The sequence below is a fragment of the Thalassophryne amazonica genome, chromosome 11, assembly GCF_902500255.1.
Source record: "Thalassophryne amazonica chromosome 11, fThaAma1.1, whole genome shotgun sequence".
NCBI lineage: Eukaryota > Metazoa > Chordata > Actinopteri > Batrachoidiformes > Batrachoididae > Thalassophryne > Thalassophryne amazonica.
In genome coordinates this window covers 29569960-29592020 of record NC_047113.1, presented here as the reverse complement: position 1 = coordinate 29592020, position 22061 = coordinate 29569960, and the positions used below count along the sequence as shown (strand labels likewise).

General features: G+C 41.5%; 1 protein-coding gene across 1 annotated transcript in view; it reads right to left on the bottom strand.

Annotated features, from left to right (window-relative positions):
- Window positions 1–395: 395 nt before the first annotated feature.
- The window catches only part of LOC117519651 (short transient receptor potential channel 7-like), a gene marked incomplete at its 5' end in the record, with an annotated part of 118842 nt that continues 97176 nt past the window's right edge, over window positions 396–22061 (bottom strand). The window contains 3 exons of the mRNA XM_034180924.1: window positions 396–1278; window positions 7231–7306; window positions 14138–14218. Coding sequence (XP_034036815.1) covers window positions 1139–1278; window positions 7231–7306; window positions 14138–14218 — 297 coding nt within the window. The remainder of the gene's footprint in view (window positions 1279–7230; window positions 7307–14137; window positions 14219–22061) is intronic.

Sequence of the window (22061 nt, the reverse complement as noted above, 5' to 3'; positions counted from 1 at the left end):
GAAACGACCTACTTGTGTGTCTGTTGCTTTAAATGCAAAACAGCTGTTACAAGCCACACCCCTTCTCCATCATTCCCAGCAACTGCAAATATATTGCACACAAACTGGTTCAATGGGTGTCGCCTACAAAGCAATGGGACTCCACTCACAGACCTCTGTGACATATGTCATGAAGTCTAAAACAAGGTATTTTAATATTACGTAATATTAGCTTCTAAGAGGGTGGATTATACATGCACTTACATGGAATTGTGGTACTATGAGGATGTATAAGATGAGACACCAGCTATATTTAATTGTAAATGATAGAATTATATATATATTTGCATAATATGACCACATCAGATATTTTGTAAAAACCCCATTCATCCTTTGACGTTTCTTGCTTTTTCCTGCCTGCTTGCCCTCTGACTGCTGAGTGAAAGTTGTGCATTGAAATACTGTATATTAATTAGATTGCCTGGTATACAAAGGGATACACAGTGTCTCACAGTCAGATGCTTGTCCTGAAAAAGTGGAAACAGAAGCAAAGCCTAAGTTTTTTGTTGTGAATATCCAGTTGCAAAAGTGGATTTTTCTTCATATATTTTTTTCTTGTCTGTTTCTATCTGAATCACGCTTCTAGCCCCTCTGGCTGTATCACAGTACAGCATTTTTTTTTTTCTTTCTTATTTCTGTTTTTTCTCTCTTTGCTCCATGTTGGTAATGCACTGATTTTTTTCTGCCTCAGTCCTTCACTCTGTAGTGTCTGATCCTATCTCATCGTACCTGCTTTCGCCACCTCTTTCATCTCTTTCGTTCCTTTTTCTTCCTGCAGACACACCTTTAATAATTATAATTCATCTGTCAGTACAAATAACCGCAAATTAGTTCTTTTCACTTCTGACTCCAGTCCTATAACTGACAATAATTGTTCACAACCAAAACATTTCCTCTTTTCCTTGAATCAGTTAAGTTGCACTCTGTTTATTATTCCTAATTTCAACCGTTTCTCCTCCCCCTTTTCCACTCTTTTCCATTATTTCTAGAATTGTGGTCTTTTCAATGTCCACTCTGCTCCTTCTTTGCTCTCGAACTCATCCTCTTTCACACTGCCGTCTTTGCCCCTCCTTCCCCTCGCTCCTTTTTGTGAGTGATGTCAGAGTCTCATGGTGTTCTTGCCAAACTTGTCGCTTAGTTGCTGGATGAGTAGAGCCAACTCTCCGGCAGCTTGGGACTTCTCCTCCAGGAGCTCATAACGGAGGCTGGAAATGTCTTGTTTGATTTCTTTCAGTTCACCTGAAACACAGTCGAAGACACACAAAATACAAAAGAATGGTTGAGATTATCAGCAAATACACACATATGCAGGAAAGCAGAAACGCATGATCTTAACATTTACACAACACTGCATGTGTGCAGATTCAAGCACAGAGTACAACAGCAAAACTATGATAAGCATCATCAGGCATTTTCTGTTTAAACAACTCCTAAATGATTCCACACACAGGGACAGCCAATACTTTCACTCAAATATCATCAAATAAATTGGAAAATTAGTTATCGTGAAATGTTTGAAAATGTAAATAAAACTATTGCTTGAACAAGAAATCAAAACACACAATGAAATAAATGTTCCAGAAAATGAAATGATTAATTGCATCAGAGAATGAGTTTGAATTTTTTAAGTACTACATTAAACAACTGTTACAAAATAAATCAGACTGTTGAACTTCTCTAAATGTTTAAATGGTGACATATTGTCAAAAGTGGGATTTTAGTCACTGTTTTGAAATGCTCAGAGCCTAAATAGAAAAAAACAATGTTCCAGAAAATAATTCACTAGTTCAAACAATGTGACAAACAAAATGAAACAGTTATTTACTTTAAAAAAGAGTAAGTTTTTTTTAAATGCTCATAATATTGATGGTGACATCTAATTGAACACACACAAAGTTTCACTTGTCCCATGATTCTTTGCACACCTGTCTTGTTATAAGTCAAACATTTTCTTTTAACTTGGTGGCTCTGTGATTTGGACAGGACACACTGTAAATACTCTTAATGCAGTTGCTGGTTATTAGTTATCAGTTGACAGATGACTGAATCAAGACATCTTCCTGCAGCGTCTGTAATTATTACCAATCAGGGCCAGAAAAGCAAACATCCATCAGAGCAACAAACATCATCTGCCTCAAATCGCTTGTAAAATTAGAAACCTGCCACATTGGAAAAGAACATTTCTCCGTAATAAGTATTCGTATGGTGTCATATCCTATAAGCACGGTACAAATCACCAAACAGAATGTTTCAAACTTTATTGCTAATGTTAAGACTCCATCTGCTGAATGTTAACTGTCTACTGTTATGTTTACAGGGAAAAAAATCCTGGTCACGTTCCAAGGCCCTGCACATAGCATCTGTTTTGCCTTTTTTTTTCATTGGTATCGGACACAGAGTCACACACAGACTTTCAACTTGGCAGCGGCAGAATGTGTCCTCATCTTCACCCTAACAAAAACCTAACCACAACAAACTACCAGTAAAATGGTAAATACGTCGCTAAGTTACATCAATACTATGGATGAGTTGATCAACCTTGTCAGCACAATTTTTTTAAAGCAATTGTGGCTTCACATCAGCTTTAATGCAATACAATACAACAATAAAAACAATATTTACAGTAGTAAACTAAAAGTGGCATATCTGAAAGCTGATGCGGTTCTTTGATATTTTAAGTTAATATGACCTTGTAGCTTGTAACAAACAGAAAACACATCAACAGCTCCTTCTTGGAGAATCCTTTTCTTTTTGGACCAGTTTTAACTTCTCCCTGCTGCTCATTACTGTTGCGTATGGCTGACGGAGAGAATCAGGGGTCACCAGGTGACACATAGGGCCCTATCTTGTAAATCTGTGCCACATGGTTAGGGACGTAGTAAGCTCCATTTTGCTATTTACAAAGCATTATCTAAGGGCCCAGTCACACGACACATGGCGTTAGCTGAACGAAGGAAAAAAGTCCCAAAGTCCCAAATCGTCGAGAAAAAGTAGATGAATGAGCCTGGACTTCTCCCATCACTGAAAAGTGCAGAGCGCATAAAAGACCAAAACGAAACCAAAACTAACAAAAGAAAAATGAAGCGAACGGCGAAGCGAACGAAGTGCCAGCGTGTGATCATTTCTGCAGCGAGTCTGTGCTGCCACCAGAGTGACTGCATCTCCGTTGTCTTGACAACGTGTGAGCTCACGTACGTAACGGCCAGAGACATTGAGAGTGCTGGAGAGAGAGAGGGAGACAGAGAAAGAGAGAGAGAGAGAGAGCGAGAGAGAGAGAGCGAGAGACTGGAGGCTGGAGAAGTTGGACGAATGCTGACGGTACAGGAACTACACAAACCATGAGGAACTGTCAAGACAGAAAGCAAAATGGAATACGGATGAATTGAGGTTGTTGTCAGGATTCGTTTACATTTTTCAACAGTTTGAAAATTCTGAAAAAGTGCCAGCTACAGAAACGAAGCTGGACAACGGTTAAATGATGTCTCGTTTTGGCTTTGGTGTTCTTCGTTAGTGCCGTGTGACCGGAGCTTAAGGTGTTCTTTGTTAGTGCCGTGTGACCGGCGCTTAAGCATGAGGTGAGGCACACTGTGCAAAGGGGTTGTATTTTTTTATTTTTTTTTTAAACTTAAATTAGTTGTTGGTGTGTTTTGGGCATAACATGACAAACCAGTCAGATTGTTATCTGTCATCCCCTTTAAGACACAGAGTGTGTTGGAACCTGAAGTACTAATACATTATTGAGACAGCAGACTCCACTAAGAAGAAGGGGAGATCAGCCAGTACAGTGAAGTTTTGCATTTTTCCATTAACATTTACTGTTATTTTGTTTGATAGTTGTTTTCAATTCAGTTTCGCTGTGTGTACATGCGGTGTAGGAAAACTGTGTTCGATTTAGGACCAGGCTTTTGTCGGTTTACATTGTAACTGCTTTCTGCTGTCTCATAGTGGACTAATAGCACACCAGACCACACCTCATTTTTACCAGAAACACATAAGAGCACATGTCAAATGAAGCTGACTGGATGAATTCAGATGTTCCATGACAGGCAGGTAAATAGCAGGTATGAAAAGCTGCCTAAGAAGCCTAAGAAGATGCAGACAAAAAATGAGTTAATTTACTTGATTAAAAGGGGTGACTTCTGCACCGCTATCTGTCTGTTTTGTGTGTCGCTGCGACAGGCAGTAAATGTTGAAAATGTTTCACTTTTGACTGCAAGTACCATTGTTAAGAATACCTTATTAATAATGCAGTTACAATGAAAGGAATCTGTCAATTCATTTTTCTCTGGTAAAACTGAATTATTTTGTACGTGTTCAAATGGAACTACCATATTTACTCTAATAAATACTCCCTCTCTAATAAAAGCTCCCCCTTGAGTTTTTCATCACATTGCATGCATCATTTTTAGCTTTTTTAGTTTGTATATTAGGCATGTGAATCTCATCACTGACAATAATTTGATATGCACAACTCAATACACTACCAGCGATACGGTACATATAGCGATACATAACAATACGATACGATGCAATACGATTCACCCCTGTTTCAGATTCAATGCAATTTGATATGTATTTGATGGCAATTCAATTACTCACAATGCGATATGATGTGATTTGGTGTGATACGATGCAATTCAACATAATGCAAAGAAATTATATGAAAAATTCAAATAGAAAATAAGAAGCTGCAATTCAGTATGGTACTATGGTATTCTTTTTCTTCTTCTGATTCTACTAGAGACAGAGGATTTATTTTACTCCTTATAAGCAGCAAATTTACTAGATTCAACATTAAGGAAGAGGAATCGTTCCCTCATATGTGGAACCCATTTCATCACACTGTCAGAACTTTAACAGTACAGAAAACAATAAGACAATATCACTGCCTTGGCAAAAGTAATTTGAGATACTTTCTCACAAGTTTGCTGGAGCTCGGTTTACAGTCTGAGGAATCTGAGTTAGGATGAGCAGCGGCAGCCACGGCATTCTTTACAAATGACCTGCATCTTGTCAAATTTCCCATCTTTTTAAAAAAAGCCAAAGTATCGCCAAACACCTGATTTAAAGGTTTTAGGCGCCTCAAAAACTTCTTCTGACTGCTTGCAGTTGTTTTCGCGGACCTCCATGTTTGTTGCCGCAGAAATGTGCTTACTGGCTTCCGTCCATGTTCAAAACACAATGTGAAGCAGTGATGGTACATTCAATATGCCTCGGAAAAAATTTATGCAAGCACGCAGCGAGCGATGCATCACGATTTCACCCGTTAATTGAATCTATGCACACTGAATGAATCGATACACTCACATCACATTTGTATTTAGATACCAATTCGTATCGATTAATCTCCACATGCCTATTGTACTGTATATGTGATTTTAATTTTAATTGTTTTAGTTTGTACATAAGTGATTTTTCTTTTTTTGGATGAATGTAGGGTGCGGTTGCCACCTGTTGGTGCTCAGTGTGATGCCTACTGGCAGGTACTGAGGATAGTCATAGATGTAGATATAGTGAAATTGTGAATTCCTGAGAGAACAGAGTAAAATGAAAATGAAATAGTCCTACATCATTGCCACAAAATCTCATCAAGTCTGTTCTGGTTTCCATGTTGCTTATACAGCCACAGTGCCTCATTTTTTAGACCCTTCCCTGTCATACGAATGTCAGCCCCCCAACCCCCAACAAGCAGGCATTTTGCTGGTTTGGCCAGGGATGCAAGCTTATCCTTGTTCCTTCACCACTCCCATATGCATTCCCTATCAACTAGGACAATCAGAGTGGCATGGTGCTTCCCATTCTCTTCTGTTTCTTTCACAACTTTAGCTTGAACGCTGCCAAGTAAAAATATTTGGAGCCATTTTATGGAATTGTCTAGCAGCTACTGCATGCAGAAAAACAACATTTGTTTCAAGTCTGTGTTGCTTCTTGTCATGACTGGGACTGTGGGGTGGTTTTGTGTTGTATTTGTTCTCTATTTTGTTATTTTTGGTGATTGGGTTTTGATGGAGGGATTTTTCTTGTCTAAGTGTCTGGTGTTTGGTGCTGGGTGTTTCCCATCTGTCCTCCCGTCCTGCTTGCCACCAGCTTCCAGATCTATCCTCACACATCTGTCCTGCATATCCTCATTGTCACTCCTCCTATACTCGTCACGCCTTTTCCCTCATCCTGTTGTAAGATTGTTGTGCCTTGTGCCACTTTCAAGTGTTTATCCTCTAAGTATCCTGTCCAGTTTTGCTTACTCGTGTTTTTGACCTGTCTACCTGCTTTTGGAACCTGTCTCAGCCTAATGCTTCGACTACCGTTGTTTATACTGGCCTGCCTTTTTGTGTACCGAACCCTGCCTGGACTGACATTAATCTCTGTAACACTGACTTCTGAATCCTGCATTTGTTTGCTACCACTTTGTGCCATCCAGCGTGTCACTTCTCTTGCATGCAGTACACATGTACATACGTACCATAAGGCAATACTGTGTACAACATGCATGCGTATGCAAACAATCATCAATAAATGCCCTCCTTCATGAATATTTCATGGCCCTGGGTGTTTTTCTTTTTTTTGAATAAATACGGTATGCCACTCAACTTTATGACATCTACCTCGCAAAAACACATTTCCTTAATAACCAAGTTCCTTCTTCTCCAGTCTTCTATTTGCAGCTTCTAAATTGATCTCATTAACTGAGTCGCAGATAGAAAAACTTCACTTTGTCTCATGTGATCGGTTTGCATGCTAATAAACAAATGTCTCATGCATGTGTGTCCCAGTCTTGTGTGTGTTTTAATAGCATGGTGCCTGTTTGTGCTGACTTGAGTTGTGAAGCGAGTTTGACAGAAATGTTACTAGGTCACACTGATTTAAATTTCCAGCACAACTTTTATGGAAAAGTACTTGTGCTCTTTTCAGACATGACAGCGCAGAGTCAAATTGGAGGCAAATTGACAGTGGAGTGTGCACATTTGAAAGGTGCTCAACAGCCACAGCCCCACTCCTCCCACACACACACACACACACACACACACACACACACACACACACACACACACACACACACACACACACACACACACACACACACACACACACACACACACACACACACACACACACACCACACACACACACACACACACACACACACACACACACACAAAGAAGTAGAAGTGGGCCAACAGAGTTATTTTTTACCTTCATTGACTTCATCGCTTTCTCGATCCACTTGGGCCTTCAGCACATACCGCTTTATCAGGCGCTTCATGATGTTCTATCAGGAGAGAATTGAATAGAAAGATGTCAACACGGTGCATTTAGTCAACTGCCAACTGCCTCCATCTCTGAACATTTTTGTGCATAATTGTACAGGGGTAGGAAGAATTTCAAACATGAGGGTGGGCAACTTTGGTGTTGTGAATCACACAAAAAGGAATAAATGGTAAATGGACTGCATTTATATAGCGCTTTTCCATCTTCATCAGATGCTCAAAGCGCTTCAAAATAATGCCTCACATTCACCCCAATGTCAGGATGCTGCCATGCAAGGCACCCACTATACACTGGGAGCAACTAGGGGATTAAGGCTTTAAGGATTAAGGGCCCAAGGGCCTTTAGTGATTTTCCAGTCAGGCTGGGATTTGAACTGAGGATCCTCTGGTATCAAGTCCAACGGTATGGATGATATAGACTTAAAATGATATCACACATTTCAAGTTTGTTTTTTTTTGCCAGTAGCTGTAAGTGGAACAGCCAAAAAAACTAATTATGTCAAAAGTACTCTGTGGTGGCTGTTTTAGTTATGAATAAACAAATTCTTCTGAAGTATAAATTGTACTCCTTGATGTTATCCGTTTTCTATTTGTATAATTTCTAAATCTTTAATGATTCTTCTGCAAGAGATCATCATTTCCTCCATGCAGTAGTTGATTTGTCATGGTTTCACAATGCTCATTTTTAAAAAATATGATTCAATACGGCCTTCATGATATGATTATCAAGATTCACAATACATTGTTAAACATCTAATTGAAACACATTATTCTGTTGTTCTACAAACCCTTCTTTATTGCACTGACATATTTATGATGCGGCAGCATAGCATCATTTCAATGTATAGTTTATGGTCAACTTTTGTTCCTCATCCACTTGAATTTCCACCATACTCTTACGAGTGGCCCACAAGCAGTGCATTTGAAAAACATTGTCAATTACACAGCTAATATTGTGTAATAACAAATGCTTGTCATGGGGAGAATCTCTACCAGTGTATCAATAACGATATGGCTATGTCATCAGCTCCAGACTTGATTATTGTAATGTACTTTATTCGGGCATTAATCAGTCGTCTCTTGCACGTCTCCAGTTGGTGCAGAATGCTGCTGCTCGTCTTTTAACAAACACTTTTAGACGTGAGCATATTACACCCATCCTGTACTCACTCCACTGGCTTCCAGTTCGTTTTAGAATTGATTTTAAAATTTTAATGCTTGTTTTTAAAGCTATTTATGGCCTTGCACCTCCCTACTTGTCTGAAATTTTAACTTTGCGCACCTACAGTAGGACATTAAGGGCGTTTGGCCAGCTTTACTTAGATGTTCCAAGGTCAAGATATAAATGCTGGGGTGATCATGCTTTCGCGGTAGCTGGCCCCAGACTGTGGAATGAGCTACCTCTTGAGTTACATACTATTCCTGACCTAGCACTTTTTAAATCTAAGTTAAAGACTTATTTATTTAAACTGGCTTTTAACACTTAGTGGGGAGGTGACATGTTCTGTTATTTTTATGTTCTTTTTTATGTGTTGTTTTAAAATTTTATTTTATAAGTGTTTTATTTTTGTAAATTTCTGTTTTTAATGTTAAGCACTTTGGACACCAGTCGGTGCTGTAAAGCGCTTTATAAATAAATGTTGGTTGATTGATTGATTGATTGATTGATTGATTGATTGATGGCTAATCCCTAAGAACCACAGCACCAACAAAAACAACAGACCATTTGCTTTGATGTTACAGAGTTGCCATGATCATATTTAACCGACTACTAGGCCACCATTATGGTGGCCAAGCCAAACTGTAGTTAACCACGTGTACAAATAAAAATGGGCTTTTGTTTATACCATTATTGGCTGTTCCCACGGACAGGAATGAGATACTCATCTACCTTTCATGACCAGGTGTAGTCATAGACCAGGGACAAGCAAACTAGGGATTATTCTCATGGCATGTAGAAGGGGCAACAATGAACTTTGGGCACCAGTAAGTTGGCAAGTCATCACAGTTAGAAGACCTCCCAGCAACTGGTGCTTCCATCTTTACAAAGACTAATAATTCATGAGCTTAGAGTATGGGGTTTTTGAACTTTTACGTGTACATTTATGTTGATTAATACATTTTTCCATAGATGAATCCAACACTGTGTGGCAAGATGTCATCGCAGTCAGGTAACTTATGTTATAACACAGAAACCCTGATCTTTACAGCTATTATTTGCATAGTATTTCAAAATAAATTCATCCTGCATATTTCACTCAGTTCTATGTCTTGGGAAACTTTATAACAGAGGCAGAAGATACAAATGAAAAAGTGGGTGGTCTGAAATTACACTGGAAGTCCTGCACTGGATTATAGCTGGTGAAATGTGGAGAATCACATGTACACTGTGTCAAAATCAACTGACTGACAAAATCAATAATTTTATAAAGTGTGTGTTGGGGGAGGGATCAGATGAAGCATGTGCCCCAAACACTTTAGAAACACATTTCTCAAGTAAGAAACTATAGAAACAATCCCAGAAACTCTATCTGCCCCATTTCCTAAACCTATGGTAATGTATGAATCCTTGGCTCAACCTTGGAAATAACAGCTCAGTGCCGTTGGCACAATGTATTGAGTGCTAGACATTGATCGGTGGCCTGCAGGGACCTTCTATAGTTGCTTCCTCCATACTTCCTCCCTGTATGTTGACACGAAGAAAGAAACAATACCTGTCACAACACTTACACATCTAAACAGCAGGCTCCAGTGACAGCTTAATGCTTTATGTATGTCTGAGTGCTGCATGTCAAAATACTGCTACAAAACTGAAAAGAGTAAAAAGCACACCGGTGACTAGTGAACAAATCAGAAGGTCAAATGTGAAGGGAAGAACAGTTCCATGCTTTTTGATCATTTGGAATCCATCTTGGTTTTTTGCTATGAGAGGATTTATTCAACTATCATGGGAGAACGGTGGCTCTGAGAGGCTCTTAGAGACACTATCATTAGGTAACAAGGCTCATCTCTGAGCATGGCGCTATTTTCAAGATGTTCAAAATTTAGCAACAACAGCGTGGGGCAGTTTGTGTGTGAGTTACTATGAGGACTAACGTGGATTATAGAGGCATGTTTGTGGTGAGGACGAGGCTGTAAACGCCCATTGTCCAAGTGCGTACCCGCTACAAGGACCGGGAGAGACTATTTTTGGAGTGGCTCAGCCCTATTACACACACAATTCCACCTACTTTTTTCCTCCCTCTTTCATACACCATGAAGTGGAGAATGGATTTAAAGCAGCTAAAAGGTTATTATTCGTAATATTTTTATTTTAATAGCTTGGTACAACTCCAATTCCAATGAAGTTGGGGTGTTGTGTAAAATGTAAATAAAAACAGAATACAATGATTTGCAAATCCTCTTCAACCTATATTCAATTGAATACACCACAAAGACAAGATATTTAATCTTCAAACTGATAAACTTTATTGTTTTTTTGCAAATATTTGCTCATTTTGAAATGGATGCCTGCAACATGTTTCAAAAAAGCTGGGACAGTGGTATGTTTACCACTGTGGCTACGTTTACATGCCGTTAATATTCAGGATAAAGTCAATATTCCAGTTTCTGAATCATTAGGAATAACCCATTTACATGCTTAAGCAGACAGACTTACTGCTGTATACATGGTCATTGGTATCATTTGGAATATCCCCATCTAAACTGTGATGCACGTCTTCCACCGGTGCTTGATTTGGTCTGGTATTCGTGCAAATCCTGCTTTACGTAACTTTTCGGCCACCTTCTTGTAAATGTCGCTGTCTTGGTACTTTCTACCATCAATAAAGACATTATTATCACTTTACCGGGGCGTTGCTGGGGCCGGTATCGTAGATTTACGTCGACGCTATCTGGCTATACCCGGCCGCTGTGCGTAAACAAATGACATCATAGCGCAGCCCAAAAACTGTCCGCAGAGGGGAAAAAAATAAATAAACTAAAAAGGAGAGAAGTGTGTGTTGGTCCCAATATGGATATTCTGGATGATTTTCTCATGGATAGTACGACAATGAACAGCAGTCAGAGCAGCCAGCTTGATGAGGACACACTGACAAATTTGGAGAGCAGCGCACCAGCCAACACGAAAAAAGTTAAGTGAGTCAACTTTTTATGTACGCATTACATGTTGTGAATCTCAGTAAAAAGTGATAATGCAAATAACATGCTGTTGCCGTGCGGGATGCATTTTCAGAGGTCTGACGTTCATGACCAGTCACCCAAAATGACAGATATTCGCCTGAGTTAGATGAGGGCGAATAAATAAATTTCCTTTCTATGGGGATATCCTGATGCGCGTTTATATTACCTGATATTCGGGTTAGAAAAGGAGTAAACCAGGGGTCATATTCAAGTTTTTAAAAACTGGAATATGAGCATATTCGGGTTTTTGCGGGTGTTTACATGGCCGCAATATTCCGGTTATGAACAAGCTTGGGGAATAACGGAATACATGTAAGGGCGTTCCGTAATTAGGATACAAAAAAAAGGTAACTGTATTCCGATACAGTTACATAAAAAAAGACGTATTCAGATTACAGGTATATTTAGTAAAAATGGGGATTAGTTCACAGGATTACAATTTTAAGGCATTTTATATTATATGTATATAATATTTTTTTTCTTTGAAACAAAAACATCCCTTCATGGACAGCGACATGACGTCTCTTAACCGGGCAAAATATTGATGAAGTGCCCAGATGTTAATGCATTTTCAATGGAGATTCGCGACTGAACACACTCAGAAAAATGCTCGCAAAATACGTGTTAAAATGCCATTTTGACCTGGATATCGAGCCAGTAAAATTAAATTACATTAAATTATGTCAGGAAAGTATTAAACTTACTCTGACACACACATTCCCAAATATTAGTGTTCAAAGTTACACGGATCTGCGCTGTTCAAGCTGCTGAGCTGAGGCGTCGATGCAGCTGCTGTGTTCAACGCAGCGCGGCTCCTAAAACCATTACAATACATTTGTATACATATTATATTTTTACACAATTATCCTTTATTGACAGAGTTTCATTCATGAAGTCAGTGGTGTGGGTACACATATCTATGTGTGGGTGTGACTGTGAGCGGCACAGTGCGCGGGTCATTATAATGACTGTGAGCAGCGCTGCTCACAGTCATTATAATGACCCACGCTGTGCGCACAACGCAGGTCATTATAATCTCATTATTTTAAGGTGCAAATTAAAAAAAATCCCCAGTCTTGTCGAATAATTTTAATCACTAACGACAAGTATTTTAACTAGACATTGGTCTAGCAGTGGAAAATATCAACTAGACATAAGTGAAGAGTTAATGGTCTGTGTCATCGGGCGACACAGGTACGGCAGGAAACATACAGCTGTTTATCATCCAAATATCACGGACAAAGTGACAAGAATAACCAAAACCACTTACTTATGGAAGGAAATATTGTCTCCCTTGTTCCTCCGTTTGTGGCTTTGCCAATATGCACAGCTTTCCGCCATATTCCACCTGTTTCTTGAACTTCTATCCACGCAAATCACTAACTTGCCCAGAATTAAAATGGCGATCACGCCTCCTTACTGACAGTATTTACTTAATGGTTTTCATTATGCTTTTGTTCTTATTTTGAAAGTTCAATAAGTGGACTGATATGTTAAACATGGTGCAAATGCTACGTGAAAGACTAAAGTAAGATAATTTTACTGAACAAGTAGCAGACTTTTTTTTTGTTTTGTATATTGTTCTGCAAGCCACTTTTAATTACATATTCATGCTCACACTGCCTGAGTTTTCATTATCCTTCATTTGTTTGGCATTTTTTTGTTAAAAATTTAGCAGGTAAACACTAGGTGTGTTTAAAACAATATTGTGGGTGCTCTTAATTCATAATGTGAAGTAAAACAGAGCATGCCATGTAAAAGAAACAGTTTTATTTTTGCTTAATAAACTGTACTATGTGATCAAGACTATATTTAGTTTCTTTTGTCAGTATTAGCATATTTGATATTGGAGTAATCCAGAAGTAATTGAAAGTAATCAAATTACATTACTTTAATATTATGGTACTTGGATTACATTACTGACTACATTTTTCAACAGGTAACTAGTAACTGTATCGGAATACATTTTTAAAGTAACCCTCCCAACCCTGGTTATGAAAGGGTTATTGTCTGTATGTAACGTAGTCAGTGTTACATCACTTTTCCTTCTAACAACTATAACCAATCATGACACTCACCATTAGTGTCCTCAGTTCACAAACACTTATTGAGTGTTGTTAGAATGAAAAAATGATGTAACACAGTGGTAAACTGTGGTTTGTGCAAACTGATTTTTAAAATGAAGTTTCCACCTCAAACAGTTTCTGTAGATGTGAATAAAGCATTTTAATCTCCGCATTTTAAAATCAACCAGGTCTTTAAATTTCAGATTTATTTTGTCTCCTCCCATGGTTATGCTTTATCATTCTTTTTTGCTCTTTTCTGTAATGAATATGCTGGTGTTATGTATGTGGCAGCGGTATAATTTAAAATGACCTTACTTTCACTTAGGATGACATTTAATTTTTATTTATTTATTTATTTTATTTCTGATATGACTGATGTGAAAGTTCCATCACCCATTAAAGCTGTGCCAAACCGACATGTGACCAAAATGTGAGAAGCTAAAAGAAATTAATTTTAACATATGAATGCATTAGCTCATACTTACGAGTATGTTAGCAAAAAGCATATGTTTATTTTAAAATGAATAAAAGCATATGATTATCAAACACTGTGTAGTCCATGCTTTGCTCTGTGATTTGTCTTACCTGGTATCTGGTTGGGTGTTTTCTTGATTTTCTTTGGATAAGATCATCCTCTGGCCGTGGATAAGCCCTGAAAGACTCATCCTGTTGCAACAGTGAAATGCAGAGATCAGTGCAGCTTTCCACATCATATTTTTAGAGGTTGAGTGATCTTCAATTACAGAACAATGTGAGAAGAGTGTTACAGCAGCCAACAGACTGCGACAAGAACAAAAAACAACTCCTCCCACCACCAAACAAACAAACAAAACAAGCTTGAGTGTTGTACATCCAGTGCCCTGCTGGTTTATGATGATCATAGACGGAGGAAACATAAGAGAACTTCATCAGATTGAAAGGCCTGGACGTCTTTCACATTCTCTTTGAAGTGGACTGAGTCATTTCTGACCAACACAGGTTTTCCTGATAGTCTTATAATTATTCTTCCTTTTCTAGTGGATGTGAAATGGTTGTGCTTTATTCTGTGATTATTTGCTTCTTCTATGAACTATTTTTAACAAGTTTCTCCCCATTTATATGCAGATGATACTCAGATCTGTTTCCCTCAGAAGACCAATAATGGCAGTTCCTTCCAATCTCTTTTGTATTGCTTAAAATATATCAATGCTGGGATGTTGGCAGCCTGAAAGATGAGAAAAGTAAAATTTCATAAATTCGCCTCTTGTATTTCCTCAGTCCTGCCAATATTTATCTTGGCCCTTTAGTATCTAATAACAATCCTTCTGCAAGAAATCTGGGTTTGATATTTGACAGTATGTGTTGTGTGGGCCGCCAGAAGAGGAGGTACTGCTGGCCCACCACCAGAGGGCGCCCTGCCTGAAGTGCGGGCTTCAGGCACGAGAGGGCGCTGCCGCCACGGACAAAGCCGGGAGTGACAGCTGTTACTCATTACTTCCTGACAGCTGTCACTCATTCTTCATCACCTCACTCCATAAAACCCAGACGTCATCTCCACCTCATCGCCGAGATATCGTACTTCACTGAAGGTAATATCCTCAGTCGTTTTGTGTTACAATATATCTGTATATTGTGAGTGTTTGCAGGACTACCGGTTCCTCTATCTGTGGAAGCTGAGTGAGTGCAGGACGGCACTCTTTTCCCCTGAGGAATCATTGCGGTACTCATCACATATTGAGTGAGAGGTGGAGGTGGCATTCCCACCGTTGTTGTTACTGGGTGTACACACACCCACACTTGACTGTCTTTGTTCTCGCCAGCAGTACCAGATCCGACAGTCGGAGACGGTGATCACCTGGGAATTCGGGACTTGGCGGCTCCAGTATTCACCAGGTTCGGTGGTGGCAGAAATCGTGTGGTTCCGGCCCTTCTCAGGACAGACGTCTTCTATCCTTGAGCCTGCCATCGGGTGTGTTTAGGATCCTCGGTTCCTCCCGGTTTACAGGCTAAGGAGGAGGTCAAAGTCCCTCCCAATCTGACGGCAGTGCGGTTGAGTACCACGATCTGCTGACTCTTCAGCAAGGATCTGGCACTCACCCTTCCCCCGCACAGTCCGTACGATTGTGCCATTGATTTGGTTCCAGGCGCTGAGTTCCCGTTCCAGCAGGCTGTACAACCTCTCACGCCTGAGCGCGAATCAATGGAGACCTAAATCCGGGACTCATTAGCTGCCGGGCTGATCCGGAACTCCACCTCCCCGATGGGGGCAGGTTTCTCTTTGTGGGCAGAAAGATGGCGGACTCTGTCCATGCATTGATTACAGGGGGCTGAATGAGATTACGATTCGCAATCGATACCCGCTGCCATTGTTGGATTCCGTGTTCACCCCCCCCTGCATGGAGCCAAAATCTTTACTAAGCTGGATCTTAGAAATGCGTATCACCTGGTTCGGATCCGGAAGGGAGACGAATGGAAGACGGCATTTAACACCCCGTTAGGTCACTTTGAGTACCTGGTCATGCCGTTCGGCCTCACCAACGCCCCCGCGACGTTCCAAGCCTTGGTTAACGACATCTTGTGGGACTTCCTGCACCGATTCGTCTTCGTATATCTGGACGATATTCTCATCTTTTCTCCGGATCCTGAGACCCATGTCCAGCATGTACGTCAGGTCCTGCAGCGGTTGTTAGAGAACCGACTGTTTGTGAAGGGCGAGAAGTGCGAGTTTCACCGCACGTCTTTGTCCTTCCTGGGGTTTATTCATCTCCTCTAACTCCGTCGCCCCTGATCCGGCCAAGGTTGCGGCGGTGAGAGATTGGCCCCAACCAACAAGCCGTAGGAAGCTGCAACAGTTCCTCGGCTTCGCTAATTCTATAGGAGGTTCATTAAGGGCTACAGTCAGGTAGTTAGCCCCCTGACAGCCCTGACCTCTCCAAAAGTCCCCTTCACTGGTTCGGATCGGTGCGAAGCCGCGTTCAAGGAGGTTGAAACGATGGTTCTCTACTGCGCCAGTTTTGGTTGCAGCCCGACCTAGCCGCCAGTTCATGGTTGAAGTGGACGCCTCTGACTCAGGGATAGGAGCCGTGCTGTCCCAGAGCGAGAGACCGATAAGGTTCTTCACCCGTGTGCCTACTTTTCACGCAGGTTGACCCCGGTCTGAACGGAACTATGACGTCGGCAATCGAGAACTCCTTGTGGTGAAAGAGGCTCTTGAGGAGTGGAGACACCTGTTGGAGGGAGCGTCTGTGCCGTTCACGGTTTTCACTGACCATCGGAACCTGGAGTATATCAGGACCGCCAAGCGGCTGAAACCCAAGGCAAGCCCGCTGGTCACTGTTCTTCAGGCGTTTGACTTCCGGATCACCTATCACCCGGGACCAAGAACCAGAGGTCGGATGCCTTGTCCCGGGTACACGAAGAGGAGGTCAAAACTGCACTGTCGGATCCATCGGAGCCCATCCTGCCGGAGTCCACTATCGTGGCCACCCTCACCTGGGACGTGGAGAAGACCGTCCGGGAGGCCCTGGCACGGAGCCCGGACCCAGGAACAGGTCCGAAGAACCGTTTATACGTCCCACCAGAGGCCAGAGCTGCAGTCTTGGACTTCTGTCACGGTTCCAAGCTCTCCTGTCATCCAGGGGTGCGAAGGACCGTGGCAGTTGTCCGGCAGCGCTTCTGGTGGGCATCTATGGAGGGCCGACGTCCGGGAGTATATCCAGGCCTGCACCACCTGTGCCAGGGGCAAGGCAGACCATAAAAGGTCTCAAGGACTTCTCCAGCCATTACCGGTGCCTCATCGCCCCTGGTCCCACATCGGCCTGGATTTCGTCACGGGCCTCCCGCCGTCCCAGGGCAACACCACCATCTTCACGATAGTGGACCGATTCTCCAAGGCGGCCCACTTCGTGGCCCTCCCGAAGCTCCCAACAGCCCAGGAGACAGCAGACCTCCTGGTCCACCACGTCGTCCGTCTGCATGGGATACCCACCGACATCGTCTCTGACCGTGGTCCCCAGTTCTCCTCACACGTCTGGAGGAGCTTCTGCAGGGAACTGGGGGCCACCGTGAGCCTCTCGTCCGGGTACCATCCACAGACGAACGGACAGGCAGAGCGGGCCAACCAGGAACTGGAACAGACCCTTCGCTGTGTAACATCCGCGCACCCGACGGCCTGGAGTAATCATCTGGCCTGGATCGAGTATGCGCATAACAGCCAGGTGTCTTCTGCCACCGGCCTCTCCCCATTTGAGGTGTGTTTGGGGTACCAGCCCCCATTATTTCCCGTGGTGGAGGGAGAGGTCGGTGTGCCCTCGGTCCGGGCCCATCTTTGGAGGTGCCTCGGGTGTGGCGCACCGCCCGTTCTGCCTTGTTGAAAGCCCGGACGAGGGCCAAGACCCATGCAGACCGCCGGCGGTCCCCGGCCCCTGCATACCAGCCCGGGCAGGAGGTGTGGTTGTCAATGAAGGACATCCCCCTGCAAGTACAGTCTCCAAAATTGATGGACAGGTTCATCGGCCCCTTCCGTATCCTCAAAGTCCTCAGCCCTGCCGCGGTGAAGCTCCAGCTCCCAGCTTCACTGCGGATCCACCCGGTCTTCCATGTTTCCAGGATCAAACCTCACCACACCTCACCCCTCTGTGCTCCCGGTCCGGTGCCGCCTCCTGCCCGGATCATTGACGGGGAGCCGGCTTGGACAGTGCGCCGGCTCCTGGACGTCCGTCGAATGGGCCGGGGGTTCCAATATCTGGTGGACTGGGAAGGGTATGGACCCGAAGAACGCTCCTGGGTGAAGAGGAGCTTCATCCTGGATCCGGCCCTCCTGGCCGACTTTTACCGCCGACACCCCGACAAACCTGGTCGGGCGCCAGGAGGCGCCCATTGAGGGGGGGGTCCTGTTGTGTGGGCCGCCAGAAGAGGAGGTACTGCTGGCCCACCACCAGAGGGCGCCCTGCCTGAAGTGCGGGCTTCAGGCACGAGAGGGCGCTGCCGCCACGGACACAGCCGGGAGTGACAGCTGTTACTCATTACTTCCTGACAGCTGTCACTCATTCTTCATCACCTCACTCCATAAAACCCAGACGTCATCTCCACCTCATCGCCGAGATATCGTACTTCATTGAAGGTAATATCCTCAGCCGTTTTGTGTTACAATATATCTGTATATTGTGAGTGTTTAAGGAGTACCGGTTCCTCTATCTGTGGAAGCTGAGTGAGTGCAGGACGGCACTCTTTTCCCCTGAGGAATCACTGCGGTACTCATCACATATTGAGTGAGAGGTGGAGGTGGCATTCCCACCGTTGTTGTTACTGGGTGTACACACACCCACACTTGACTGTCTTTGTTCTCGCCAGCAGTACCAGATCCGACAGTCGGAGACGGTGATCACCTGGGAATTCGGGACTTGGCGGCTCCAGTATTCACCAGGTTCGGTGGTGGCAGAAATCGTGTGGTTCCGGCCCTTCTCAGGACAGACGTCTTCTATCCTTGAGCCTGCCCACACGTCACCTTTGTAATTTGACTGTAATCATATTCTGAGATTGTCTGTATATTCGTTGTGCACATTTCACAACATTAAATTGTTACTTTTTGGCTCATCTATTGACCGTTCATTTGCGCCCCCTGTTGTGGGTCCGTGTCACTACACTTTCACAACAGTATGTTTAAGTTTGACTCAGATCAGCTCAGCTGTGAAGTTTTTTTTTTTCAATATTTATTTCATTCATTTAAAAGAAAAACAGAAAAGCAGAAATGAATATATTACAAGACATTGAATGAAAAGGAGCAGAGGGAAGAACAAGTCATATTTTCTGCCCCTTTTTACAATACAATCTTTCAATTTTAAGCATCATTATTCAACATTATTTAACAGATTACATTTTTTGACTTTGTCACATACCACTGACTTATTTCATAATTTTAGCCATTATTTAAAAGATTACATTTTTAACAGGTTACATTTTAGACTTAAAACATTTTAGACATTATTAACAAATTACATTTTAGACTGTCACAACCCACTGACTTATTTCATAGTTTCATACTTACTTAATACATCTAGTTTAATACGTTTTTTAAAATAATTTAAGCGACCTTGATTCTTTGATTTCTTTGTTGAGGTTGTTCCATAATTTTACACCATTCACCGCAATACTCCGTTCCTTTACTTTGGTTCTGAATCTTGGTTTTTTAAAGACTTCTATTCCTTTCAAATTATAACTACTTACTCTTTTTTCAAACATATTTTGAATGTTTACTGGTAAGGTATTTTTATTAGCTTGGTGCATTGTTTGTAATATTTTCAAATCAACTAAATCATGAAATTTAAGTACCCTATACTTAATGAATAATGGATTAGATGGATCTCTAAAACGACTATTGTTAATCATTTTTAAAGCGCTTTTCTGCAGAATAAATAATGGTTGTGTATAAGTTTTACATGTTGATCCCCAGATTTCTACACAATAAGTTAAATATGGGACAATCAATGAATTGTACAATGTTAATAAACCATAACTATTTAACAAAAACTTTACTTTATGCAAAACAGCAATGGCTTTCACTATTTTTCCTTTTGTGTAATTTATGTGTGACTTCCATGTAAGATCTTCATCAATCATGACTCCTAGAAATTTCGTTTCTTTTACCCTTTGTATGTCCATTCCATCTATTTTTTAGTTCATTTACTGATGGACAGGACACCTGACTGATAGTTGTCTATGTGGACACTTTAGGTGTTCACATATCCACAGAGACTACCATATTTGCTGGAAACATACATTGATAACATGTGCAAAAGACTGCAGCAGATACTTTACATTGTAAATTGACTGAGACCATACAGAACGAGCAGCCTGATCACGCTGATGTTGTACCAATCAATCCTGACACACATCATTACCCTGCACCCTGTTGGTACAGCTGAGTATTCTCATTGATCATATATGTCTGTGTGTTTGTGAGCATATTTTCACCAAACTTGTTAGGAAGATTCCTTGGGTGAGTATCTGCAGGAATTATCTTTTGGAGATCGGTCAAAAGTCAAGATCATCAAAAATATAGTTGGGGCAGGGGGCATTTTCCCGGACATCTTCACAACCATATCTGCAACCATTAATCTGAGATTAACAATATCTTACTTTTTGGTCGCTCTGGTACCATTAACACCTATATCGTGAAAGACTACCACACTGTTACACCACATTATTATGTGTACTCACAGGTTATACATTGCCCCTGGTATGCCTTCATTAGATGGGGATTTACATTATGGTTTGGCAATCTAATAGTGCACCTGAAAAGCAGACTTGCCAGTGTGATCAAAACAGCATTATGCCCAAGACAAATTTACCAACGGGGAAAATTAAGTTAATTTCACATTAAAGTCTTTTTTATTTATCCTTTCTGCCAAGACTGTAGAATTCTACACTATTGTATTTGTAATCAGAATTTGTAGAAACAGGACCGCATGCATGTACTGTCCAGCGTATCCGGAAAGTATTCACAGCGCAGTGCTTCACTTTTTCTACATTTTGGTATGTGACAGCCTTGTTCCAAAATGGAGTAAATTAATTTTCCCCCTCAAATCCTCCCATAATGACTACATGACAAAAGTCTTTTTAAATTTTTGCACATTTACTAAAAATAATACCCCCCCCCCCCCCCAAAAGAAATCACATGCATTTCTTTGCTCAATACTTTTGTCACTTTTGGCAGCAATTACAGCCTCAAGTCTTCTTGAATATGATGCCACAAACTTGGTGCACTTTTGGGCAGTTTTGCCCATTCCTCTTTGCAGCACCTCTCAAGCGCCATCATTGGATGGGGAACGTCGGTGCACAGCCATTTTCAGATCTCTCCAGAGATGTGGAAAAAGTGAACACTTTCTGGATGCACTGATGCATCTGGGTTCATGGCAGAGAACCATCTTTAATTCAATTTGAGATCCATCCAAATTACACCCTTGTCAGGGTGGTGTGCTCTCACAATGGTTGAATGCTGATGTAATTCCGGCACGGCAATGCTGATCACTGTCAATGTGTTCTTTAATATGCATGTGCTAAATGAATAAAAGACCAGTTCCATTCCAGATCAGCAAGTAATAACCCTAAAATAATCAAGCAATGCCTCCAAGATCAGTTTCCCTTATTTAAAGTAATCACAGGTATCACATTGTGTTTCTATATTGTAATCACTTGATTCTTTTGACAAAATACATAAATGGAATTTTTTTTTAATATGCTGTAGAAAAAAGGTTTTGTGATGACATGAATAATCTAGTCATAAAAAGATTAAAAAGCTCATCTGCTGCAGAGATGCAAATATATGGTATATTAAACATAAGTACTGCCAACTAGTGTTTCATCTTTATGTGTATGAGGAAAACGTTTATTATGCAAAGATTTTAAAAATCCCAGTAGGCTATATCTCTTTGCTGTGTACTCTGTGATCTAACCCCACAAATGAGCTGCTTTGCAGACCTCTGATGCTTCCATTTAACAAACAGTCAGTGTGTTTGATGTATGGCAAAGA